Genomic DNA, 26,389 nt, shown 5'->3' with positions numbered 1-26,389 from the left:
CCTCTGGGATTCTGGCAGATGGCCGAACAATTAGATTAATCCAAGACATCCCTTTGAGTGGGCTGGCTATGCGGGCTTCAGGACCGTGCAGCGCGCTTAGCAGGAAGCAATGAATAGAGGAACAAATCCTCACCATCGGCGATGCACTTATGCATTTAGCGAGAAAGTTCGCTAGCGATCTGCAGCCCGATCGAACCAAACTCCACTCGAAAACAGGTTTCATTTGTGTAATGTAGGCAAACTAAACCAGAGACATGCATGGATGCTCAAAGATGAGCTAGCTAATAATCAAAGACAAAGCATAGGCGGCGGGGTAAAAAGACAAGAACGTAGCCAAGTAAAGGGTGGGAGGGTAAAACGTCTCTTACAAAACGCACAAGAATTGTCGAATAAGTCCACAACCAAAGATTAATACGGACGCATATACCATAAGTACAAATACACATCAGACAGATTCCCGACGTTTCAACACGCCGATTATGCGACTCCTCGACGGAAAGAATACGAGAAGCCTTGATGTGTGGATGTGGACGGTGGACGAACAAAGACGTCAGGAAGAACCTCCTGCTTGCGAAGAATGCCGCGTGCTTTGCTAGTTGCGGATCGCGCCAGTCTCAGAGGTCTCAGACCGGAGACAGGGGTATCCGGCATATCTTCCTCGATGCGATTCTCGTCTTGGAATTGAGACGAAGTGGTCGACTTCTTGCTCTTCTTCTTTTCAGTAGTTGAGGTACCAGACGACGTCGTGGATTTCATTGAACGCTTCGGCGTATTAAGCGGAAGCGTCTTCTTATCCGTGACACTCATGCTACTATCCTTTGGTGTGTTCGGGTTCCGGCCCTGCAACAAACTCAAAGGCCGAAAAGGCGATTTTGAAGGCAGATCCGAATCCTGATTCGGCGAGGCAGCTTCAAGCAAAGCGGACATTCTACCAGTTGGCAAAGAATAGTTGGCGGGCTCTGCGACTGGCGCAGAGACGCCAGCGGTGGGGATCGGAGGCCACGCCTGTGGCACAAATGTAATCGAAGGCGGCTGTTCTTTGTCTTGGGTATTGGCCGAAGTGGGGTAGATCAAGTCAGGCTGAGCATGAGCAGAATCAGAAGATTTGATATAGATAACACTTGAATGCTTGCGGGGCTGCTCAGACGTGATTGACGGGCGCTGAACTTCATACTGGGAAGCCTGGGGCACGGCCATGGCGAGTGGGGTCCCATCTGGATGCGGAACGATGAAGTTATCGCTGGGCAGTGGCGTGATCATTAATTCGTGTGGTTCAACAGATAGCGCATGGGGTGTGGGAAGGGAAACAGGAGGCGGAAGAACCCATCTGCTGTCGAGTGCTGGTGAACTGCAAGCTGGACTATCCGTGCTCAGGATCATTCGACGGCGCGAATCATCGTCATTGGCAAGAATCCCAAACTCCTGGAGAGCAGAAGTGATCTCGTCTTTCCATGGTTGACCACGTTTCAATCCGAGACTGAAGAAAGAAGTCAAAGGACGCAGGGAAGGTGAAGATTCGTCTACTTACGACGGAAGACTAAGATGATGGCGCTTCGACTTGCACAACTTCTTAGGGGTTGAGTGGGTTTCGGGCGAGGAGAAGCCCAAAGCCCTCAAGCTGTCAGAAATGGATCCCATCTTCGAAAGCTTGGTAGATTTAGGGGTAGATGAAGCGGCTGCATTCCGCATTAACTCCTCCATCTCGGACTCATCCAATGTAATGAACTTCTGGGGGAGAGAATCCATTCCATTACCATTGCCAAAGCTGAACTCGGGTCCCGCAATGCCTCCAGACCAGTCACGACGAATACGAATGTCTTCGCCTTGAAGTTCGGGCAGAATCGATGGCAAAAACCGGGCCGAAAGAATGTCGAAATCGCGACCCGCGCTCCCTGTCGACCTGGGAGTCGCTAGGGTGGAAGCGTGCGATTGCGAGCGAGCATGTCGGAAAATCGATGATGGCTTGGAGTCTGGTGTGGGGGGAAGAGGGAAAGCTGGTGGCGGTGTCAAGGGTACGTTTCGAACACTCAAAGGCTTCACGGCGAGTGAATGAGAAGTCTTGGAGGAGGCAGAGGAATGGGACCTTCCATGTCCAGAAACGGAGGAACGATTCCTCACATGTCCCGAAGCGAATGAATGTCTCTTGGCGACCGAGGTGCTAGTAGCATTGGTGGGAGCAGGGTCACTAGCATCAGCAATAGTTTCCAAAACGGTCGGCTGGAAGTTAGCTTGGAGAGTTGGCGAGGTCGGGTTGCTCCTTGTTATCGCAATAAGGCTCGCAGGAGCGACAGAAGAATAATGCTTCTCAGCGACCATGATTTGCGCTTTGAATGTTTCTGAATAGTACGATGATCCCTTTGACTCAAAACGAGCACGCTCAGCCTTGTTGGCAGCTTGTTGAGCAAGGATCTTGCTGGCGGCCTCGATGACGGGATCGGAGTCATACTGTGCACCAATGGTGACGCTTGCAGGTTGGGCGCCAGGTTCTGGGGTAGGGTTGGTTAGGGTTCGCCCGCCAATGGACTCTGAAGATGGGGCAGGAGGATCAAGTGAGAAAAGCCTTGGCGAAGGAGCCGCCATGCCCAAGATCTGCTTATGTGAACAGATTAAAAGCAGACAAAAAAATTTTTTCTTTCTTTCACTTACCCTAGATAACTTGCTGTCATTGTCTGAAGCATAACCCTTTTCAATCCAAATATCACCACTTCTCCTGCCAGGGACGAAAGTCATCTGGCTGGCACTGCGGGGTACCATATCGGCGGGCAACGCCGGACCGCTGGAGACAGTGGTTGTGGAAATAGACCCCATGAGATCTGCTCGTCCAGCCGCCGGGGCAAATAATTCTGGCGGGATGACTGGAACAGGCCCAGCGCTACAGAAGACGTGAACGGCGAGGATTGGCGAGGACAGCGTCACGCTCAACGTGAGGAAAATGAAAGGAGCGCTGGTCGAAATCGGAGAAGGAACGCATTGCATTGCGATATAAGGCAACGCGCAAACTAAAGGCACCCAAATCGACAAAAACCATCCAAACATACGCCAAGGTGCCAAGTTCTCGGCTCCGGCATTGCACTCATCGAGGGCGGCCTTCTCGGCATCAGGGATGGGGGGATGAGGCCCGTAACCACCAAGAACCACTTTGGGCTTCACCAAATCCTCACCAGAGGACTTGGGGTACCATTGATCACGGGATGCACGTGGGGATGGCTCAAAGGCAGTGGGTGTTACCGGTGTAGAAAGGCGGTCCGTCGCCGGAAGATCCAGAGGTACATCTTCAAACCGGTCATGTGTACTGGCGGCAGGCGAAGAAGGCCGAGTAGTCGGGAATGAGAATTGGGTAGGAGTCGAGACACTTCCCGAAGGTTCGGTAAGCCAAGAATTCTGCGACCCGACCCCGGTGCTCTTTGGCACCTCACGCCGGAAGGGGTCTGTCTCAACGCCCAGGGGAGAGGAGGTCCGCTTGTACTCCCGGGGGAGTTCTGGAACTGGTGGAACTGGCTCAGAAGATGGAAGCCCATTATGCAGGTTGGGAGTCGACGCAGGACCAAACCAAAAACTAGATTTTGCCGGGATTGAGTTTGAATATGGATTAGCTGATGACGAAGGAGCAGCTGCTGATGACACGGTGGTCGAAAAGGAAAATGCAGACGTTGAATGAGTCCGCTCACTGCGGACAGACGTGAGCCATGAACTTCCATCTTTCAGAGCATCAATGTCCTCAGTAGCGAAACTTCCTATTCTTTTCTTTTGGGTCATCGGAGGCCATTCTTCTCTCTCTAATGCAGCCGCCGCAAGGTGTTTGCGAATTCGCAAGAGATAATAAAGAAGAAGTCCGAATGCCAAGGTAGAGGCGACAGCGACAACACTGGAGTAGACAAGTGTGCCATAGAAGAAGCTACCGGTGTGAGCAGTGCTGAGGCCACACGCGCAAGCAGTAGATATGATGACGAGGGAAACCGTTGGGCCCCAGACATAAAAATCGTTCATTCCTAGGACTCCGTGTTTCAGTAACATGGGGAGGTAGTATCGGAAATAAATCTCACCAAATGTAGGGGTTTTTCCCGACCTAAGATGCAAAAGAGTGAGCGTTGCCACGACAAGGAGACAGCTTTGGCGAGCAGTCAGTGCAATCCAAAGACGACCAGCAGCCCCCGCCGACGAGTTAGCGTTGAGAGGTTGATTAGACATCATCTCTGCGACAGCTTCCCAGAGGAAAGCTGCTAGCGCTAGAATGTCGCAAGCTGCGATGTAAAGTGTTGCCCTCTGAGCTGGGGTTAGCGACCGCTTTGCAAGGCCAAATGCCTGGCGGGGCAATCGCCTGCTAAGGGGGTGAGGGGGCATGATCGGGATAAGAGTCGTTAGTATGACATAGACGGAGCATGTGAAAGACAGGATGGCAAGAACCATCAGTGGAGTGAAGGGGATGTTGTCAGTGAGCATGTTGGCTGTTGAGCGTCGTTGAATGAGAGCGCCGTGAACGGTTCTTGATCACCGATGTCGTCTTCAGAAAATGAACGTCGTAATAAGCGTCAAAATTGAACCAAATCGTCAACGTCAAGAATATGACAGCTGAGAGAGGGACCAAAGGAAAGGAGGAACGGATGAAGGTTGGGAAGAGGTTACATGCATGCCCATCCTGCTGATGAATGTTTGACACCATTACTACAACAAGTCCAAACAACGCGCTGTCACGCGTCCAGAAATGGTCGGTAAGCATCTAACCAAAACCAAGAGACGTCTGGGGTGCCCACAGGAACGCTGCAGTCCTGTGCTGAAGATAAAATTTTGAGTATTGACAGAGGCAGGGATGCTGTAATCATGTACAAACAATGTCAAGGCAGTCGCCGAGGATCTGTTTGACGGCCCGATGTCACTCTCTAAATCAATTCAATTCATATCTCCTCCAGTGCTTTACACTCGCGCATAGCTGTCGCTTGGATTCAGCCTTCGTAGGCCGGCCAAAATGCTTGTCGCCTTCCTTTCATTTAGCTGGTGCAATACCGCACCTCAGTTCCTTGTGTACCACCTTTTCAAATCGATCTGGACTTATAAACTGGCTGAACAGCAGTACCCGTGACGAGGGCCGGGACCACACTTATGTGCGTAATGCATTTCCTCACAGTGACAGTTCCGATCCAAGCCAATCCTTAACCTAACGGGTTTATCCATTTCCCGACACAAGCCCCAAATGCAGTGATGTATCGCGAAAGCTACAGGGGTTCCACTAAAAAAAGACAAGATAAGTGGTGCCTCTCAAACAAGGACCACCTTGCGCATGTGGTTAGAGGGGCGTGACGGCAGTGGCGGCGGTGCCTATAGGCTCTATCGCCGTCCCAGAAGCAACCCAAACTGATTCTTGTAACGTTGGATATTCGTCTTGACGCAAACTCATTGCAGATGCATGGATCGAATCCCCCGACCATTTGAACCTGTTTTGAACCACCTCACGGGCCTGTGCCACCAGTCCTTCACGGGTAATTATAAGGATCCGCGTGGGATTTGGATGTCGAGGGGAGCAGTTCTCCCGATCAGGAATGAAATTTCGTGAAGCACGGGTGCTTGATGTTGGAGATTACTGCCGATCTGTTGAAGGTATAGATGCCCAATTCAGTCAGGCGAAGTAGGACTGGCACTTGCTGGCATGACCGTAAGCCATGCAGGTCTAGGCGCCTGCGGAGCCGTGTAACTCCGCAATTTGATATTCTTTGAGTTCCAAATCTTTCGCGAAACCACCATCATGGCTACGTGAACAGTGTGTACTAGGGGCCTCATGACGTGGTTGTCTTGGTGCGGGTGGCGCAAACTTACAAGCAACGGGCGACGGCCATTTGTTGGGTCGCCATCAAACCTACTGTGACTGGGTTACGAGGGGGGAGGCATTGTTGATAGCTGTGCACGCGAGCACCGATCTTCCATTACAATGCCTTCATCAGCGCCGCAAACCAATGCACCGCTGGAGTGCGTGGCCGCGGGAAAGCTAAAGGCACAGCCTTGACGCAATGATTAACTAATTTGGCAGTCGCTCCCAGCGCGGAGCTCCCCGTTTGAATAGGCCGGGTTGGTGTTTATGATGTCCCCTACATAAGACTCCGGCGCACAGCGCGGGCATTGGAACACAAGAGTTAGCGATCCAACGGTGCCGCAAAAGCCATGGACCCTACTACAGAACAACCACCAGCCGATGAACTACCGACTTATGAATCGTTGGCCCAACAAGAACCCACCAACGGCAGGTTAGCACCATCACGTCAGCCAGTAATGAAAGAATAATAATGAGTCCAACCACCCACAGGTTCGGGCGTTGGCTCGAGTGGATCGAAAAGAGGGGATTGGAAAGACACGGCGAGTCGCAGCTGGCCCGGAGACACTTCATGAATCGCGGGCTTGGGGACATTGAAGCGATGGTATGTCGTCCTTCGCAATGCTAGACACAGGAGGAAATATTCTCGCCCCTTCATGCTGAAATTTTTGCCGTTCCAAGCTTGGGCCATCACCAATATCCCCAAGTTTCCCAGGATTCCATTTTGATCCGGAGATTCTCAGTGTTGGGCGATTTCCATCCGCACATCATCTGTCCCCCGATGATTCTCAAAGAGTATCCATCGGAAAAAGATTAATGCCTAGTAATGCTTCGATACATAACTTTGGGAGCAGGTTTATACCGCATTCGACATCTCGTATTAATGCCATTCTCCCCATTATCTCGGATCGCTTCTTACTAATCGGTTCTGATGACGGCCTCTCGGTTCTCGATGCATTACCGGCTCTTCATGGCGGCACGTCTATGTTGAACAATGGCATTTTGAGTCTCAGTGATGCGAAGACTCGTACGATCTGGACTGGCGATGCCGTTCACCAACTCGCAGTTTTAGAGATGTCACCTTCAGATACCATTGGGATCCACCAAGGCGTCGTCTTGGCTCTCGTAAGCTCCAATCTCCCAGGGGAGGCACACAAGAAATTCGTCCGGATGTACAGTCTTTCAAGTTTGTGCAACTTGGTGACGTTAATGGTCAACCAACCGGTATATCATTCTCATACCTGCTCACCATGTTCTATTCTTGATGGCAGAGTTTCAGGAAACGGTTCCGGTCGACCTTGGGCGGCCAACTGGCTGGGCTAGTGCACCGCCCCAGGCGAAGCGACACCGACCAGCTAGCAGTATTACCCGAATTTTGTCCATTCTCGAATCCCCATCTTCTCAAAAAGAACGACGGGCAGATCAGAGATATTCTAATCTGGCTACACCCTCAAGCTCACGCCATTCTCGAGCCTCTTCAACACCGTCACACCCTAGCTCGAGTTTATCGTCTGGAGACCCTGCATGGGACATAATAGACGATTTACCACTCAAATGGGCTAAGGACTATCTCCCTCTGGCACCGGCATATCTAAAACTAGCAGATGGAAGTGTCAGCAAGTTCGAGCTTTTCCAGACAGACGATCGATCGAAGAATGGTCCTTCAGTGTTAGCCGTTGGCGCCAAGAATCACATATACATATTCGAATCTGGGAAGGGTGAAAGGGCATTTCGTTTTGCCAAAGTTAGAGAAAGCAATTTTACACCACGAACATCACTAATTCGTCATATTCAGGAACTATACACCCCGTTCACGGTGGCTCATATGAGATTCGTTTACCAATCTACAAACGATGGGCTGCTCATGTCTAGACACACAGTGGGCCCTGGAGCGTACAGACATAATCGAAACCCGTCGCTAACAGAACTCACCGAAGCCCGATCTATTTCCCTTCGTGCATCCTGCACATCGAAAACTGAAGAAGTTTTCAAAACGTCCAGTGTTTTTGCTTCTCAACTTTGCCTTTTCGTCTCTTTTGGTGAACGTGCAGCAATCATTGGGCTATCTGACTCTGCTGTAGAAGAAGTGTCACTACGCGACGATATTCCCCCTCCAGTTTCACGACCATATAGCTGCGATCAATCCCAAGATCCAGCCACCGTCGGCCCTTGGCTCCCCATCGCATACCTTAAATTCCCGTCACCACCAACTTCAATCACGAAAAACGACCCAGAAGCCATAGGTATTTTCACCGGGAGCCTCGAAGCGGTCTACATTCTCACCAAAGGCCGACGAACGCATATCCTCCGATCTCCCTTGCCTAACCCTGCTTCCTCGGCCAAAGCACTTATAGAACTCACATGGAAAGAACAACCTTCTGAAGTGAAACCCCGAACCTGTATACATACCGAGCTATTCATAAATGCTGCACCCGATTCTCGCAATACGACACAGCAACTCCAACTCCAATTAATGGCATTTAATGGCACAGGGATCGAAGTCATCGAAGTTCCAATTTCCGCCATCCAAGCCGCTGCACAGGGTGAAATCGCAGGTCAAATGTCCCTCCGGGGGAAGGGGAAGGGAAGGGCACTCCCTGCACCTCCTGGTGTTGAATATGTTCGAGCCAAAATGGATCTTGGCGGTGAGGCTACCTTCCTCGCAACCGGAGGACAGTGGGATGGATTTAAGGGGTTAGGAAGACTTGAACGGGCTGCCAGCACGACGAGCAGTGTGTTTGGCGAAGATGTGAGGGATAGGAGTGGAGTCTACGCATGCTATGAGAAGGGGCCAAACGATTACAGAGTGTTTTTTATAGGGGATTACGCTCAGGGAGACGAGTTGGTGGAGGAGAACGACGGCTTTTAAGCACTTCCTTCGGATTAAGTATAATTTTCTTGCGAACATCTCATGTTGCTATAACACACATGTAATCACTCGTAGCGAATTGATTAGGATCCAGGAAAACTAGAACTGAAAAGCACTATTGAACCCATCGAGAACAAGGAGTGGAAAAATGCAGTCCGTGACTAATAGAGGTGCTCGAAGTATGTTGAATTAGATGACGTGGTGGAGAAGAGGAAGGCTTGGATAACATTAGGGTATAGGTAAATCATGTTGATGCAGCAGAGTCGCGAATCGCAGGCCCTGAGGCACTCGAGCCAGGTGCATCACTATGTCGCTGAGGTCTAACCACCGCAAATGATCTCGGTTGCGCTTCGCCATCTGCTGTGTCGTTGCTTCCACGAGAATTCTGAGTTGCATGTGGCGATGGCTTCTTCCGTACGACAAGAAATGAGGATCCACCCCCTTCACCGGATTTTGTCTCGCCAAATTCTCCAACATCAGACTTAGAAGCCTCAGTGGAATTTTTGCTGTGCTTGAACCGCGAGAACCAGCCGCCTCCTGATGATTTTGTTGGTTCCACATCATCGTCATCATCATCTCTGTCCGACATCCGTCTGTTCCAGAACTTTCCTTTCTTCGGCGGCGAGCTTGAGGCGGATGAGTCCGCGTCATCGACAAATGTTCGAGGGAGGAAGGCTGGGACTGGTGCCCCCTCGATGACTGCACGGTGCGATTGATTCCGTGCATGTCGGGATGGGGGCATCGCACCTGGAGGAAGTCCCGAAGATGCAGCAGCATTGAGACCTGTCCGCCCAGGCGAAGTGATAGAGAACGGCGAGTCAGCGTGCGCGCGTCCGCCTCCAACACGAGCGAAACCAGATGTCGTGGTCGCCGGCGTAGTCTCACTGTTTTCTGGACTAACTGGTTGATATGAAGGGCCACCGAATGTGTGGTTTCCCCATGCTCCCATGATATATCCGGTCTCGTCGTCGGCATCCTCTCTGTAAGGTAAGAAGGCTTGTTCGGGTCGAAGGAAAGACGGCGGAGAATTCTGATGCATGAGCCTGTTCGGAGATGATAACCCGAGAGATGATTGTGGAGTACCGTGAGGCACGGCGCTACCTGAGGATCGAGGGTTTTTCCGTTTTTGGCGACTTCGTCTCTTTATTCCACAACACCCAGCAAGACTTAAAGCACCAAGCAGACCGCTGTCCATCGAGTGTGTCGACTTGTCGAACGGCACCCGGCCAATCAGTCGTACGAGTCCCTCAATAGCCTTGACTAGCAGCATGAGAAGAAATGCGAGATACACTAATGCTTGAATAACAATAATCGAATAGGCTATCCAACCACCTGCGGCATCACCAACTGATACCTGGACCAAAAGCACTAATGTCAATCATTGTGATGTTCAGCGAGATATACTGAGACTAACCAACGGGCACAAGATAATTAGGAGAACCACCGTGACTATACGCGCCACACAGAAGATGAAACTCAATACACCCATGCTCGCCCTTTCCCCCCAAGGGAGCCATATGCTCGTCGCAAGCGCGGATGCAACCTCAATAACAAGGATAACAATTGCCTGAGTAGTCCCACTCTTCTGGCCAGCACCAATCGTTATGCCGAGTGCCAAGCTGTGCGCAAGAGCAATAGCGGCAAACATCTCGGAACCCTGGGCGTAATGAGAGTATAGCGGTCCGAGTGCAAGTAAAGTGCGCGTTGCATCATACAGCTTCTTTGTCGGAGTTAGCGCTAAACGCACAAGGAGAAGCGCTGGTATAAGAACACAAATGATGGCAAAGCACAATGACGCCAAGGCAATTGAGCTGGCGCTCGACTTCATCACGTGGGAAAACTCGTAGGTTGTGAAAATGGTGAGAGGGAAATGGAATAAGATCAGGACCCGCACGAGATTGCCCTGGAGTACGCTTCCGTGAAAGGAACTTTGACCCAAACGGTAATGCCACCAATGGCGCGACATGTGAGGACCGGAACGTGGCAATGGTTGGGAAATAGTGTCATCGTCCATTCGTAGTGCGGTGAAGTCCGGCTCCTTGTTGAGTTCGGATGACGCGCCCCCAGAGAATCTAGGACTCAGGCTGCCGCGTCCATGCCCTGTCCTCGGTGTACGCGTGAGCAACGAGACAAACCAGTCGATAGCCCATATCAGAGAGCTGATAACTATCGTTACCCCAACGATGCTGAAGAATAACTTTGCACAAGTTGGGAAGAGATCCTGTGGTCTCAAACCAACGGCGGCTGCAAAGGACTTTATCCCATTACTTGCATCACCCGGAAGAAGATAGAGCTGATTGGGGATAGACTGGTCCAAATATAGGGGGGAGCTAACATTTGACATCTGATCGGCGAAGCCTGAAGGAGGTGTGTAATTGGCTTTCCATGGATTCCAATGGTTCGTTCCAGCATTCCGGTCTGCCGACAGAGTAATATCTATGGAAAGAAACAGAAATCACTTACTGCAACGACACAAGGACTCGACACATACTGTATTCCAATACAGACCATGCTGTATTAACCAGGATTGGGTCTGGACAACAAATGGGCGCAGAGCTTACAAAATTGTGAACGTAACTCACAAGCAAATGTTGGCCATTGAACGGCGATCATGATCAAGGAGGCGCACCTTGAAAAGGGTCACGATGAAGCCCGCGGTCGAAGAATAATATGCTCACCACTGGGTATGGAAAAAAACATCTCTCCACGAGGGTGTCGCAAAGCGCAGTAAGGCACTGTGAGTCGAAAGTCTTTCCCCACTGATCGCACTTGCGAGGACCGTGCCAGCCCATCTCACGCCTGACCAATCAGGTTTCGCTGCACCACGACTCCAAGCAGCGGAAATGCGCGCCAGTCCGATTACAATCCAGTATAAAATCACCAATCCAACGCTGAGCCAGAATAGGATCTGAGGGTAGCCGAGGTTGCTTGTCTTGTTCTGATCCCGAACCGCGGTGACGTCAACATCGACACAGGCAAGCTCTAGGGCATTAGCCGAAGGATCCACAACGCGAACACGTGTAACGATGGAACTTAGGTTGTAGTCATGTAAAAGTGGTGATGTGACAGAGAATGCGAGTTGACCTGGAGATATCGGACAGTATGTGGAGTCGTTCGAAGGCGCAGGCAGTGGAGAAACAGGGCGGACAGTATTACAGAACCATGAGTTGCTCTGGTTCAAAGTAAAGGTGAGGACGGATGTCCGGGTGAAGAAGGTCGCTGACGGGACGAGATAGTGAGGCGAAAATGGCGAGACGCCTAGCCTCATGGACTTACTGAGAATCAAATTGCCCTGGTCGTTCTTAGCAGAAGGCACGATAGTATTCCCAGTAGCGCCAATTAATACAGTTTTGAGATTCTTTTGCCCGCCTACGTAGATTACCTGAGAGTAAACTTCGCTGATGTTTATGTGGGACTGAGGGGTCGAAGATAAGGCTGAACGAGCGGCGGAGGAAGTACAGTCGCTAAAGGGGACGGGAGCTGGCTGACAATAGATGCCAGCCAGAGAAGATAAAACTAACAAAAGCCACTCATTGGGCCGCATTTAGACTGGAAGATGAAGTGAGGGCGATGCAACAAGAGGGGGAGTTTGTCGCGCACGTGACCGTCCCAGTACGTAATTTACGGCGCTTAACCCACAGGCGCCGTGAATGCCAGTCAGACCGTACTGCAGTGTCCTCTCGCCTATCTGAATGCTACGCCCTCGGACTTCTCGTGTTGTGAAAGTGGAGTACCAGACATCTTTACCTGCCGTACATTTATTTTTCGAGTCCGGGCGCTTAATGTATCCCGTTGCCGCAGCAATGCAGATATCGTAATGGAAGGTATTATCCAAAAAGTTTTGGCACATACTTTGAGACAGGGACAGCGTGGACACGTAATTTGGGGACGATCGGTGATAATAGGGTTGCAGCCGAATCACAAACATGGTGTCACAACTGCGCAATACGAGCTGTATGAAAGAACCGCTACAGATGAGTTATTTGTAGATTTCAACGTGGCGAGGCAAGCGCCCCCTGATTTTCTGGGATAATTTGAACACGGCGACACGTCAACTTAATTGTATAAATCCGCCTCGGCTGAACCCGGCCTTTCTCAAAAGGTTCCTCTTCAAACACCTCGCTCTCAATTATCAGCCTCGTTACTCTTCATCATGGGTCTTTCAGTTTCCCGACTTCTTAGCACCCTTTTTGGGAAGAAGGAAATGCGTTCGTACCATCTATCATCGCTCAGATGAGTCTTGTCCAATTTGGGCTGATCTTCTCACTTTCATTGCTGTGTCTACACCTACTGCATGATGAACATGTGTAGGTATCCTAATGGTTGGTCTCGATGCTGCCGGTAAGACCACCATCCTGTACAAGCTCAAACTCGGCGAGATCGTCACAACTATTCCAACCATCGGTGTGCACCTGATGTCCAAATGACGCCGAACTTCAAAACTAAATCTACACAATAAACAGGTTTCAACGTCGAGACCGTTGAATATAAAAACATTTCATTCACTGTGTGGGACGTTGGTGGACAAGATAAGATTCGTCCATTGTGGAGGCATTGTGCGTCCTTTTTGTTGCCAAACTTTAGCGGTTCTCCACTTAATCATTCGCGATTTGTCATCACAACCGAACAGACTTCCAAAACACTCAGGGAATTATTTTCGTCGTCGATTCTAATGATCGTGAACGTGTGTCTGAAGCCCGAGAGGAGCTGCAGCGCATGTTGAACGAGGACGAACTCCGTGATGCTCTACTCCTCGTTTTCGCCAACAAGCAGGATCTTCCGAATGCGATGAATGCCGCTGAAATCACTGACAAACTGGGGCTCCATGGCTTGAGGCAGAGGACGTGGTACATCCAGGCTGCGTGCGCGACAAGTGGGGATGGGCTGTACGAGGGTCTCGAATGGGTAAGCATCAAACGCACGCGAGGATACTGTGCATTGATCCTTCTGCTGTTGTGTTTTAGTTGGCAACCAACATCAAGCGACGTGTTTAGAGCCAGTCAATTATTGGCATCCTTTTTCGCCTCAATAGTGATTTACTGTCCATGGGGTATCGGTCTCAAGCGACAGTTAGTCCCGACGCTAAAAGGATCACGGCCACTTGTTTCTTCATGTTTTTACCTTGTCTCTCGAAATTCACGTTTCTCGCACCATATTTATTGTGGATTTGAGCCTGGACGCTTCATCGTTAATCAAGTTAGACATTTTCTCCAAGATGCCACCAAAGGTCTTGATTAGCATGGGATTGTAAATTCGATGGAATGGTCAACAAGTCCACACAACGGAAGGACCTGGTACCTGCCCAATGCAAATGCTGAAATATAAACACAACGAACTCAATTGCAATGCCAAGTAATAAAGTTGTGCGTATGTACTAATTATACAGCGGACCACCTCTTTTGGCGCTGTTCTGCTCGAGCTTGACGGCATAAACGATCCTGCTGCCCTGATGGATGGTGGCTGGTGTGATGTTTGCTCCTCCACTTGACTTTTGAAGAGTACCCATTAATTCTAAGCATTTCACATACCTCAGGGCTTACTGCATGCTTTACTTTGAAATTCCCTAAGATGTAAACTCCCAAGGGCCTTAACATTGGTGGTGGTCAATTGCTGCGCTAAACCCCATATCTTTTAGAGGTTGGAATCGCCTAAATAAACTATTCTTCCTATTCTTTTTATTCTCGTCATTTTATTGCAGCACCAGTCCCCCTCACTTCATCCGATACGTCGGAATCGCAGGAGCGTAATCGCTTCGTCGCTTAACCCCCTGTAGGCCCCGCAGGCTGAACGGTCTATCAGATGGAAATCTCAAATCACGAGCCCCCGGGATCTCTATCCTGATTATTGCAAGCCGTCTTGATGTCCTGCCGAGAACTGACGAAACTGACCCGAAGGAAGGGGCTGACGTGGATCGCGGGAAGGTAAACCAGTGCAAGAGGGATTGCTTTGGTACGTAGAGCGGAAGGTGTGCGGCCCTCCTGGCCAAGTATAATGGGCATAAAGACACACGCCATTCAATTGCTTTATGCCATAATGTTACCAAAACATGTTGCAGTCACCATTGCGCGCAAGATAGGGTTTTCTGAGAACGCGAGCGCTTCCACTCAATACTCGTTCAGGAATTGAAGAGCGCCACGGGACACGAAGGCATAGTTGAGCGAAGGGCGATTGAAGACGCGACGTTTCTGCCAACAGAATCCCCTTCGAACCGTTCTAAACGTACGGCTGGGGCACCACATATTCGAGTGTCCAGCCTGGGAACATTCGATTAGCAGGGTTAGCATCGAGGGCTAGGAACCCGCACACAGACCGGCAACACGGAGCTCGGACAAATGAGATGCGACAATGCAACAGTCGTGACATACATATTCAAATCGCTAGCATGCTCCGACCCGGCTATAGCCGGTGCGGAACACAATGCTCTGGACTGTTGATCGGTACAATGCATTTGTCACCATCTACATACAATGAGGCTACCTGCGCATGCTGGCTGCAAAGTCGGCGTGACTACTTTCTCTCAGGTTGCTAAAACACCCAGAAAATGGTTGGCGCCGATGCTGCCGAATGGTGATCCAGCACTTCAACTTGAAGAGATCTGTTATAATGTTTTCTATCCTTGCCGTGAGCCACAGCCCACCTCACAAAGGCGCCTTCCATGGCTGGTGAGGTAAGCCTGCTGTCAGTCCGCTATTCTGACATCAGCGTCTATATGACATACCCTAATAGGCCCCTGCAGGATTTCCTGCACGGTTTCACCAAGTTTACTGGTGCGCATTTTCTTCGCCCATGTCCCCATTGCTAAAGCCTACATTTTGATTCATTTATTAAGGCGTTTCAAAATGGTTTATCTGGCCTTTTGTCTATCTGTATGGCCGTTTCGTTACTGTGCGTCCCTCGAGGACTCCCAGTGCCTCCCTATTAATCCTTCCAGCAGCTACCGTACTGCCCTGATGCCCCGCTCCTTGATCCAGTGGTTCACGCGTATGGAGCGAGGAAGACAATCGAAGGGACGTCGAAATGGCCTTTAGTAATCTTCAGCCACGGACTCTTTGGCTCTCGGACTACCTACTCTCAGTTTTGCGGCAGGCTTGCTTCTGAGGGCAAGAATTGCATTGATTCTTCTTGAGACAGTCCCTAATTGCATGCCTGAACCCCAGGGTACGTCGTGCTCGCAATTGAGCATCGAGATGGCACAGGGCCATCGGTACAGATCCGGTCAGCAGACCAGAAGATTCGTACGTTACCTTATACTTTGTACAATGAAGTGAAGTATGTATTGTATCTCCTTCCTTATCCCAAAAATGCCCCAATTTATTCTTCGCAGTTGGGGCGAACACGTCAAACCTGCAGGATTATATCCATTCCGAGTGGAACAGCTAGTGTTTCGCACAAATGAGGTTTACGAAATATATCACTCCTTCAAGGCTCTCGTCAACGGTGATGCGGGAAACATTAGAAGCGAAATCAGCGGGTCCGGCCATGATTTATCACAGTGGAAGGGCAAAATCGATGTCGATGACTTGTATCTTACGGGTCATTCTTTTGGCGGTGCCACCGCGGTGAGTTCTTATGCAACCATGTCTTATCCAAGAGTTTCTGACTGTTCTTGGCGATAGTTCGCAGTCCTTCGACATCCACCTCCCGAATCTTTCGAGCCTCTTCCTTTGAAAAGCGTTCTAGCACTCGATCCATGGGTTGACCCTGTCCCTTCTCCGGGTCCGCTTCCTGCCACAGCGTTCGAAAGACCTCCACTGGCTGTCATCAATTCGGAGGGTTTCACGCTATGGAAAGAGCATTTTAAGCTTCTGAGAGATATCGTGTCGCACTGGAAGACAGAAGCGGGGGCATCGGCTACGCTCATGACAATAGGTACATCATGCATTGTCGATGCATTCAATTAGAGGGAATCTCAGCCGAACTAATATCTTCGTCCAGTGAAGTCAGGCCACAAAGATTTCAGTGATTTCCCCGTTGCACTTCCGTTCACAGCAAAACGAGGTTTGAAGATCGCAGATATTATCCATACACTGTCCACTTCATTCTTTAGAAATTCTCTGGAAGCGGAGCTAGGTAAAGAGCCTAGAAAGAGCGAAGAAATCTGGCAGGACAAAAAAGGGAAGGAACGCTTGGCGGGGAAGTTTGGACAAGTGTTAGTACACTCTTAGAACTAGCTATTGGGTTCCCGTCCTCCTATATAATTTCCCTCAGCAATCAATCCTATGGATGGGAAACCGGAGGGCATCCTCAGGCTGGCAGAGTTCATCAAGAAATCGATAAAAGGAATGGGCGCCGCCGCACTAGCCAAGGGAGGAGACTCGGAGCATGCGGGAGTCAGAGGCAGAGTTTGATAGAGCATAAGCACCGTAGATACGTAACCATCCAGTTCAGCCAATAACCTCGCCATCAACAAGCCAGAGGACTCCGTGTCCTGCCTAGTATTGGTGATCCCCTCATGTCCATTGTAGTGTCCGGGGAGAACAAAATAGAGTACATCATCATCATCATCCAAAAACCCGTTTGTTAATGTCTCTGTAAACCTGTTGCAACACCTGTGACAACATCTGTAAAATCATATATATAAGCCATCGCCACATGCATGCCTCCTCCTTTCCTGCGGGACAGAATGGACCGAATCCATTTCTGTAACATTTTTTCTCAGAAATATCGGATCCAAATTCGAGTGACGCTTAAAGTGATCCGTGTTGGGCTGAGAGATTTCTGTGGTCATATTCCAGTGGCTGGGACGCTACAGGTGCAAATGTGAGGATGGCAGTGAAAGGCAATGAACGAACCAACAGACGGACATGGAGGTGAGGCCTTCATGTTCTACGAAGGTTACCCATCCTTGGTTGCTGTCCAAGTTCTACATTCTTGTGGTTCATAGTGGATCCAACGTCCTCAGGGATATATACTCATCGATGTAAATAACATTACATGTCATTGTTGAAGCACGAAGTTCCCGATGAGGGTACGTTGTGCTTGTAATTGAGCATAGGGATGGCACAAAGTCATCAGTCAAAATTTGGTCAGCGAATCAGAAGATCCATACATTAACTTATACTCGATACGATGAGGTGGGATGTGTGTCATATCTCCTTATGCCGAGATTGTCTGAATTTATCCTTCACAGTTGGGGCGAGCACACCAACCCGTGGGATTATATCCATTCCGAGCGGAACACTAGTGTTCCGTACAAATGAAGTTTACGAAATATACCACTCCTTCAAAGCCTTCGTTGACGGTGACACGGGAAACATTAGAAGCGAAATTAGTGAGTCTGACCATGATTTGTCACAATGGAAAAGGCAAAATCGATATCGATGACTTGCACCTTACGGGCCATTCCTTTGGTGGTGCCACCATGGTGGGTCCTTATGCCTCATGATAATAGGAGGGCTAAAGCGGGAGCTCAGTCTCCGTTAATGAAGAACTGAATTACTACGGTTAATACTAACCTAAAGCGGGAGCTATAGTACAGAAGAGTACAGAGTAAGTAATGTAACAACTAACTAAAAACAATGATACTAACCTCAGTCTCCGTTAATGAAGAACTGAGGAGAAAAGGAAAGTAGACCCAAACAATTACCTATATACAATGCAGTCACGGTATCAATACAACGGAAACGAAAAATAAGATCATGTGAGTTTGGTTAGTGAGTCACGCGTCGTTGTAACTCCAACATGCCCACTCAACGTGTGAGGAACCTCAAGATCGGCTGTCGCCGATGGCTAAGTCCTTAAGGATTAACAAACTCACTAGGTCACTGAGAGAGTCACAGGTCCAAAAGGGCTTGATTTATGGGGTAAATACAAGAGGTTCTGTCTAACTAACAAAACTTGGATGGGTATATATATCCATCAGACTACTTATGTAAGCACACCACTTACATTCGCCCTCCTGCGAGGACTGGCTACTCATATCTAAGAACTGGTGTTAGTCAAATGATCGGATATATAGACCTAAGAATGCATAGAGAAATTCGATTCCTGACTTACGAGGGGCTTATGTAAGGCCGGTTGGGGTGCCGGCCTTGGTGACTCCTCAATCCTCAGGCTGTCGATAACGTAGACTGTATGGAGCTAGTATTCGACAGGGGGGGAGGAGAAGAGCAAAGCCCCTTTCCCCGACCCCGGACACTATATATATATACAGTTGTTTTACATTATTTATTACGAAGAGTATTAAAGAATAAAAGAATAACTGAGATGCGCGCAAAGCGCGCATCATCCCATCCCTGTCCATCCCTTACAGCTTAATGATTAACCTGCTGGTTCGATGAACCTTCAGAACCTTGTACCGCCTCGGTGGTTTCGTTTTGCAAATTGACCATCGACAACTCGCTTAAGTGCTCTATCGCACTTGAAAGAGATGGAGAAGCTGGTCCAGTGACGAAAGGTTGGTTTGCAAAATGGTTATCCAACTCGTCTTGCATGCACGTGGTTCTGAAAGGGTAGGGCATGGTGCTACCACTGGGTTGAGTTGGGTTAGGTATCTCCATATTGAACCTTGGTCTGTAGTTCATGTAACGGCCGCGTCCTCGACCACGACGTTCGTAAGGGCCATAAGGACCTGATGGACCCTGGCGAGGTCTGCCTCGGCCCCAGCGGCCAGTCGATCCAGGACCTGGTGGACGTGTGTATCTGTTGGTGGTTCCGATCACTGTTCCGGAATTCAAGATAGCTTGCGCTTCCAAGAACGGGGAATGCAAGGCATGGCTCTCAATGGCACTCAGGATGATGTTTGCGAGTCCATTAATCTCGACCCAGTCCTGCCAGTACTTTGGCTCAGGTCCGGGTTCGCTGTTACCTGCTTCTATCAAGGCTAGATAGCGACAGACCGCAGCGTATTCCTTTGCAGTCATGCTCAGAATGAGTTTGAATCTTGGCCTGATACCTCCGTCATTATTGGAATCGACGGGGGGAACAACGAAGTGCGAATATGGCGTGTACATTGGTGAGAAGTTCTGAGTAACTGAGTTCGGTGGTGCGGAGAGTTGGGGGGTGGACGAGTGGGTAACGGGTCCTGAGGATATCGTCGCAAGTGATAGTCCTTTTATACTTTTAGTGATGTCTGATATCGGTAAATCATCCTGTTTCAAATTCGAAATGCTCACTCCCAATATGTTTAAGTAATCATCCAGTGCTGCTCTTCCGCGTAGCACTAAGTATGGTTCCCAGCTGGTCGAGCCGTTCGACCACTGCACGAAAAACTTGGCGTTTTTTCCTTGTCCATCATGTCGCATGACTCGCCTGACAAATGAATTTTCAGACGCTCCTAGCCCCACGTAGTTATCAATTTTCCTGCTCGGGAATAAGATATCATCATTAGGAATATGAGGTCGTAACAATTTTGAATGAAATACCGGGTGTATTCCTCGTTCTTTCAACTCATCTGATAATTCTAATTCGAAGCTCGCGCCCGGTGACGCCTCTCTGATGATCTTCAGTGGGCCAATGAACTTCATCGTCAGTTTCCGTGATTTCCCTTTACCTAAGTTAAGGTTCTCTGTGGACAAATACACGAGGTCGCCTACTTTAAATGGCACCTCTTTTCGATGTTTGTTGGTAATCCAAGTCTGATTTGTTCTTGAGTCGATCAGAGCGTCGTGTGCATCAAGAGTGACTGATGCCATTTTTCTTGCTACCGTCCGGATACCAGGATACGGTGATTCGTGTGATATGAGCAACGGGTTTGGTTGTCGGATCCCATTCAATTCAAAAGGTGAATAACCTGTACTATCGGAAGTCGACATGTTGATTGCTAGTTCGATTACCGGTAATTTAGAAGCCCAGTCTTTCTGGCTATGAGACACTGCCTGTCTCAGCATCTGGCCTATCGTCCGGTGGGCTTGTTCTGTGGCGCCATCTGTTTCAGGGTGGTAAGCGCTAGACAGCCGGAGTTCTACACCTATTAATTTATGCAATTCTGTCCAGAACGTTGAAGTAAATAGGCTGTCGCGATCACTCACGACCCGTTGTGGCAGTCCGTGCAACTTATACACTGAATCAAAGAAGACCTCTGCCATGTCGCGCGCTGTATAGGTTTGAACTGTGGGTACCAGGTGTACCATCCCGCTAAAGTGGTCGATGATTGTGCAGATCATATCAAAGGCACCATGCCGCATCTTTGAGAGTGGCATTGGCCCGACAAAGTCGATCCCAATGGATTCCCATGGTTGAGAAGGGATTGGCAATGTTTTCAGGAGACCAAATGGAGCGGTTGTACGTGATTTTGTTCTGGCACAGGTTGGGCATGAAGCACAAAATTTTCGGGTGCTCTGTAGCAAATTCTTCCACCAGACATGTCGTCGCAGGTAGAGCTGAGTCTTCTCAGCACCTAAGTGTGCTAGAATCGAATGTGCATGCGATATGATGATCTCGCACAAAGAACGAGAACCAAACGTCACATTTGGAATACACAATACCGTAAATTGGCCGTTTCTCATAAAAATCAAAGCTTCGTTGTTGGCATTCTTCATAACTGAGAAATTCGGGTAGTGCGTTGGGTTTTCTAGGATTTTGGCGAAGAAGATGTCTTGTTTGTACTTATCTGCAATGAATTCTGGTAATTTGAGACCCGGTTCCGAATCCGATACCAGAGGTATGAGTCCTGGTGGTGTTTCGGTGTTTTTGGATTGTGATTCTGAGTGGATTTGATCCAATCTCGAGTTCATTGATTGTACAGGCTCCGTTTCGCGATTCTTTTGCATGTGCTTTGGAACTTTGATTCGGATTTTCACTTTCTCTTCAGGGCTCCCCTGTAGGCTCTCTTGTGTGATGGCTGATGATTCCTCTGGGTCGTTCCGACCATTTGTGATAATGGGATCCTTCCTAACCTTTCCTTTGGGTAGGGGCTGGGCTTGTAGTTTCCGCGTTTGTATCGCAGCGGGCCCCGTGACCACAGGAGCTGTGTAAAATGCCTGCCCAGGAATATCCTCGTCACTCTCATTTTCGGATAATGTTTCTGACACAAATTCGGAAGACGCACGTACTGTCCCCGGAGGCTCGCTGCTGTATATGCGAGACAGGGAATCTGAAAATGAATTCTCTTTTCCTGGTAAGTAATTGATGGTGAAATCAAAATCACTTAGTGCATCTAGCCAACGAGCTTGGCGCTGAGACAAATTCCGTTGGGATTTAAGGAATTCCAGTGGTTTGTGGTCCGTAAATAGTCTAAACTTGCAACCGAGTAACTGGTTACGCAGGCGCTTTAGTGATTCAATTACTGCCAGCAATTCTCGCTCGTGGACAGGGTAATTCTGTTGTGTTGGTGTAAACTTCCCAGACCAGAAGCAGGCTATCTGGGCCGTTTCCAGGTCTTCTCCTTGACTTAGCACTCCTCCTGCTCCAGTCAGGGAGGCGTCTGTAATTAGGTTTATTGGAGGTGCGTTCTTGGAGTAATCCAGTGGCTTTCTGTGTATCTCGCGGTGATTCTGAACAATCTCTTTAATTTGTTCAAACGCTCGTTGGTGTCTTTCGTCCCATTTCCAAATCCTATTGGCACTCGTCAATGGGGTTAGTACACCCATAGGAATGCGGATTCCTCTGCAATTCGGTGCTAGGTACCCTACGGCTCCCAAAAATCTGTGCAGCAAGGATGCATTTGTGGGGATTTTCCAGTTCCCGATACTGTCAACTTTGTTTGGATCCATCTTGATCCCTTTCCTGTTGATTACATGACCCAAAATTTTTAGTTCATCCGCAAAGAACTGTAATTTATCTTGTGTCGACAAATAGAACTTTTGTTCTCGCAATAGTCAGAACACAGTACGGCAGTGTTCAATATGTTCACTGATTGAATTTGAGTAAATTATTATGTCATCGAGGTATGGGTCTATCCATTTTCCAATGTACGGACCGAACATGTGACACATGGTCATCTGCCATGTTGTGGCGGCATTCTTGTCACCTTGGCACATAACCCGGCTCTTCATCACACCATCTGGCGTAATGATCAAGTTCTTCTCCTCATTGGCAGGCTCGACTCTCATCTGTTCATATGCATCTCGACCATCCACTAGGGATATGAACTTATGGTGAGCAACTCGATCTAGTATAGCTTTAATGTCTGGAAGCGGTGAAGACATCGGCACCATGTTCTCATTGATTTCCCGTTTGTCTATGACTGTGCGGATGCGGACTTCTCCATTGGGTCCAGGTTTCTTCTTGAGTACTAACAATGGCATTCCATTAGTGCCATTATAGTAGACCCAACGACCGGATTTCAGCATTACATCACGCTTCTTCTCCCATAGCGGTCTCAGTGGTTCCGGGCACATTGCTCGGCGGAATCTATAGATCTTCTTATCATCCTTGAGTGGGATTCGGTGATTGATATCTCGTAAAGGAGGCAGTGGGGTTTCGTCAAATGCTTTACAGAGGTGTATTGCTTCGTTCCTCAACATCTCTCGTAACTTTTCCAAATCTTGGCTAATTATCGCTGATCTCACGGAAGGAATCACCATGGAGTCTTCTTTCTTTAGGGATAGTGGGTTTTCAGATCCGACATGTAGGCGTGGCGGGTTCAGGCCTAACAGCACTGAATGTTGATATAGGAACGGAGTGCCCAAGATCACATCATAGTCATGAATGTTCATGACGTCGAATCGTTTCTTACAATCAATGTCCTCATACTTGAAGTCTACAATTGCTTCGAGTTGGACGTTCACTCTAGATCCTGTGACTGCAAGTTGTACTGGAAGGACCGTAGATAGTTTCGTACTCGGGATCTTCAGTTGGTCCACACAAGTGGTGGATATAAAGTCAGCTAGTGATCCGGAGTCCACTAACGTTCTACAGATACTACCATTAATGTGGGTTTTTATAACCATCCCTTTCGGTAGGATTCGCGTGATGTCTTTAGGGATGGCTGTTGTACGCTCCAGGCTATTGGTCAGCTTTGTGCCCTCCTTTCGGAGTTTATCCCCTCTAGACTTGGCAACGTTGGCTTCAATATAAGCCGTTCTAGGAATTGAAGCGCTAGCGCTTAAGGCATATATGTGTTGAGTGAGCTCATCTTCGATCATGTCCTCTAGGTTTCTGATGTTTACTGCGTGAGCACTTACACTAGGATTCTCTTTAGACACAGGGCAGTCTTTCACCAGGTGGCCCAACTGTTTACAGTTGAAGCATAAGCCTTTAGCCCGTAGCTCCTCGCTTTCTTCCTTGGACAGTCTAGTCCGTGAAGATCTGGGTTTATGCCCTCCATTCTTTTTGTTGGGATCCTTTCCTTTCTTATCATTGATCTGTTTGTCAGCTCTATCCTGATTTTCGCTGTGTTTCTTTTGTCCTTTCACGCTTTCAGGAACCTGCTTACCCTTCTCGCGCTCGTTCTGGCGATTCTGGGTTCGTTTACGACTTTCCTCATATTTGACCATCTTCTTTGCACGCTCTGCATTCATGGCGATAACCTTTAACTCATCTATTGAACCAGTGTCAGGACTAAACCCGTAGTCCAACAGTTTGATACGGTAATATTGGTCTAGGCCATTGAACACCCTTTGTACAAATTGACGATCCATAATGTCATCTATCCTTTTTCTAATGTGATCCATGTCCCATACGTATTCCTGGACAGTTGAGTTCCGTTGTGTCCAACGTTCAAAACGGTCACGTTGTATCTGTCTGAATTCTGGGGGAAAGCACTCGTCAAATAGTGCTTTAACAGCTGTGGTCAAGTTCCAGTCTTGTGGTCTTAATGCAATGGCCGATACATACCAAGATGCAGCTTTGCCGCTTAGCATGTTTTGAAGATGCTTCACTTCGTCCCTTTTCCAAACTTTGTTCAACTCGAAGTAGGTCTTCATTCCAGCAAACCAGACTTCGAACTTATCGTAGTTTGCGTCACCATTGTATGGTTCTGGGCCTTTGACTTTTACTCGCGAACTCGTATGTTTTTCCTTTTTGAGTAAAGTTAATAGGAGACTGAGCTCGTTCTTTGAGCCCATCCTGTTCAGTTTCCCTAGTTTTAGTAGGTCCGAGTCATCAGTGTGGATGGTACTAGTTCTCTTTGATGAACCTGATGATGAGGAGCCGTCATTGCTGCTGTCATCGGAAGGGTCCGACGGAGTCAAGTGTTTCGCCAGGAATGATGATGGAGGTACAAACATTGAAGCTTTGGGTACCTTCATTGTCGCATGGTTCTGTACCATAGATTCAGTCTTGGGTTTCCTTTCCTGCTCCTTGGGTGTCATTGATTCCCGTCTTGCAGCTTTATGTCTAGCTAGCCTACGAGATGCCAATGCATTAACAGTGGTCTCTGTGCTAGATCTCTCTTGCAGAATCCTCCAGGTCTGTATCTTCAGTTCATCAGACTCACTATTGTTATCCAATTCCGTACTACTTCGTGGTCTGGCAATCGGGGTGGGTGATACCGAAACAGTTTCGCGCTCTTTACCCTTCTTGTTAGAGGTGGAAGCTTCTGTGGCTTTAGTCTTCGTAGCTGAATACAGTTGTGCATCACCTTCATCCGAAAGTGTATCTGTCCATAGGTCCAGCATTCGTGGTTTAGATTCATGCTTCACAACAAGTTCTCTGAAACGTAAGATCTTATTGAGTGCATGGTCTGGCATTGACAGTATATCGGATAGTGAGAGAGATTTCTTGTCAAACTCCGCGTATGAGTTCGGGTAAGACAAGGGATCTAGGGGGGCAATTGGGGTCTCTGGTGACAACTGTCGTTCTGTACTTAGGTCTTGTTCACTAACTATAGACATATCATCCTCTACCTGCAGGGAGGGGAAATTGACTTCCGCATAGCGGGCATCCTCTACCATAATATGGGAGGGAATAATCTCATCCGCCTTGCGGGCATCCTCTACCAATGTATGGGAGGGAATTACAGGGCTAGTCCCCGGAGCGGTATGTTCTTCGCTCTCTGAATCTGAAGAATCACTCACTGGATCTATGACTTGTTCGTCATTCTCTTCGGTCTGTCTGGCACCTAGCGTGCTTCCCGGCATCGTAGCTAGGTCACCTTGTTCGTTTTCTGTCTCGAGAGTAAGCTTGACAGCATCTGTCAATGAACTCCCAGTGTGTACAAGTTGTTCATCAGTCATCATTGGCTCAGGAGCCAATGTGTCTACTGAGAAGGAACGGTCACGACGACTCACCATGGGTATGTAACCCTTTCCACTTCTCAGTCTCATCATCTTTAGCTGCAGCTAGGTTGTGTTGTATGTGGAGGTAAGGGTAAACTTGAGGTGGCCGGCCTCAAGCTTTGAACTCGGCGTTAAAGGTTAGATCAAGGTAAATCAAGAGTGTAGGGATGTGAAAAAATGTGAGGAACCTCAAGATCGGCTGTCGCCGATGGCTAAGTCCTTAAGGATTAACGAACTCACTAGGTCACTGAGAGAGTCACAGGTCCAAAAGGGCTTGATTTATGGGGTAAATACAAGAGGTTCTGTCTAACTAACAAAACTTGGATGGGTATATATATCCATCAGACTACTTATGTAAGCACACCACTTACACAACGCTTGTTGACTCATCCCAATCCCAAACTCGATCTGAGCTTCTCGAATTTTGACACGGGTAATGGCTTTGTGAATATATCTGCCACTTGATCGGCAGTAGGGACATATTCCAGCCTCAAGGTACCAGTTTCGATTTTTTCGCGGATCCAATGGTGTCTGACATCAATGTGTTTTGTTCGCGCATGGAATATAGGATTTTTGGCAATGGCAAGCGCTGATTGATTATCGACGAAGATGGTGATGGGT

At 48.7% G+C, this 26,389-nt stretch overlaps 7 protein-coding genes across 7 annotated transcripts; 5 read left to right on the top strand and 2 right to left on the bottom strand.

Annotated features, from left to right (window-relative positions):
- Positions 1–197: 197 nt before the first annotated feature.
- EI90DRAFT_3150614 (uncharacterized protein) lies at positions 198–4,806 on the bottom strand. The gene is made up of 4 exons (XM_039065672.1): positions 4,044–4,806; positions 2,647–3,989; positions 1,529–2,589; positions 198–1,477 (listed from the first exon to the last, which is right to left on the bottom strand). The coding sequence occupies exons 1-4, from the start codon at positions 4,438–4,440 to the stop codon at positions 478–480; spliced, it is 3,801 nt and encodes a 1,266-aa protein (XP_038922459.1). The 5' UTR covers positions 4,441–4,806; the 3' UTR covers positions 198–477.
- A 1,381-nt stretch (positions 4,807–6,187) lies between these two features.
- Positions 6,188–6,437, top strand: EI90DRAFT_3034227 (uncharacterized protein). Its single transcript, XM_039058526.1, has one exon. The coding sequence runs from the start codon at positions 6,273–6,275 to the stop codon at positions 6,426–6,428; it is 156 nt and encodes a 51-aa protein (XP_038922458.1). The 5' UTR covers positions 6,188–6,272; the 3' UTR covers positions 6,429–6,437.
- Positions 6,438–6,762: 325 nt separating this feature from the next.
- EI90DRAFT_3034226 (uncharacterized protein) lies at positions 6,763–8,773 on the top strand. Its single transcript, XM_039058525.1, has 3 exons — positions 6,763–7,024; positions 7,080–7,544; positions 7,596–8,773. Exons 1-3 carry the CDS (start codon positions 6,785–6,787, stop codon positions 8,667–8,669), a joined length of 1,779 nt encoding a protein of 592 aa, XP_038922457.1. The 5' UTR covers positions 6,763–6,784; the 3' UTR covers positions 8,670–8,773.
- Positions 8,774–9,465: 692 nt separating this feature from the next.
- Positions 9,466–12,213, bottom strand: EI90DRAFT_2904831 (uncharacterized protein; the record flags this gene model as incomplete). The annotated part of the gene is made up of 6 exons (XM_039054180.1): positions 9,466–10,023; positions 10,084–11,105; positions 11,161–11,202; positions 11,252–11,298; positions 11,348–11,888; positions 11,946–12,213. Coding segments are annotated over 6 exons (2,478 nt in total), but the record flags the coding sequence as incomplete, so codon positions are not given.
- Positions 12,214–12,651: 438 nt separating this feature from the next.
- On the top strand, positions 12,652–13,978 carry EI90DRAFT_2965899 (ADP-ribosylation factor family-domain-containing protein). Its single transcript, XM_039055546.1, has 5 exons — positions 12,652–12,877; positions 12,981–13,073; positions 13,133–13,225; positions 13,300–13,574; positions 13,634–13,978. Exons 1-5 carry the CDS (start codon positions 12,823–12,825, stop codon positions 13,661–13,663), a joined length of 546 nt encoding a protein of 181 aa, XP_038922455.1. The 5' UTR covers positions 12,652–12,822; the 3' UTR covers positions 13,664–13,978.
- A 1,084-nt stretch (positions 13,979–15,062) lies between these two features.
- EI90DRAFT_1747288 (uncharacterized protein) lies at positions 15,063–15,901 on the top strand. The gene is made up of 4 exons (XM_039052121.1): positions 15,063–15,336; positions 15,396–15,436; positions 15,499–15,548; positions 15,604–15,901. Exons 1-4 carry the CDS (start codon positions 15,137–15,139, stop codon positions 15,793–15,795), a joined length of 483 nt encoding a protein of 160 aa, XP_038922454.1. The 5' UTR covers positions 15,063–15,136; the 3' UTR covers positions 15,796–15,901.
- On the top strand, positions 15,655–16,703 carry EI90DRAFT_1747341 (uncharacterized protein). Its single transcript, XM_039052122.1, has 2 exons — positions 15,655–16,228; positions 16,286–16,703. Exons 1-2 carry the CDS (start codon positions 15,941–15,943, stop codon positions 16,568–16,570), a joined length of 573 nt encoding a protein of 190 aa, XP_038922453.1. The 5' UTR covers positions 15,655–15,940; the 3' UTR covers positions 16,571–16,703.
- The last annotated feature ends 9,686 nt before the right edge of the window (positions 16,704–26,389 follow it).

The sequence above is a fragment of the Cantharellus anzutake genome (genome assembly GCF_015039405.1).
Source record: "Cantharellus anzutake strain C23 chromosome Unknown EI90scaffold_4, whole genome shotgun sequence".
Lineage (NCBI taxonomy): Eukaryota > Fungi > Basidiomycota > Agaricomycetes > Cantharellales > Hydnaceae > Cantharellus > Cantharellus anzutake.
The sequence above is the reverse complement of the archived record's forward strand: the minus strand, read 5'-3'. Positions and strand labels throughout refer to the sequence as shown.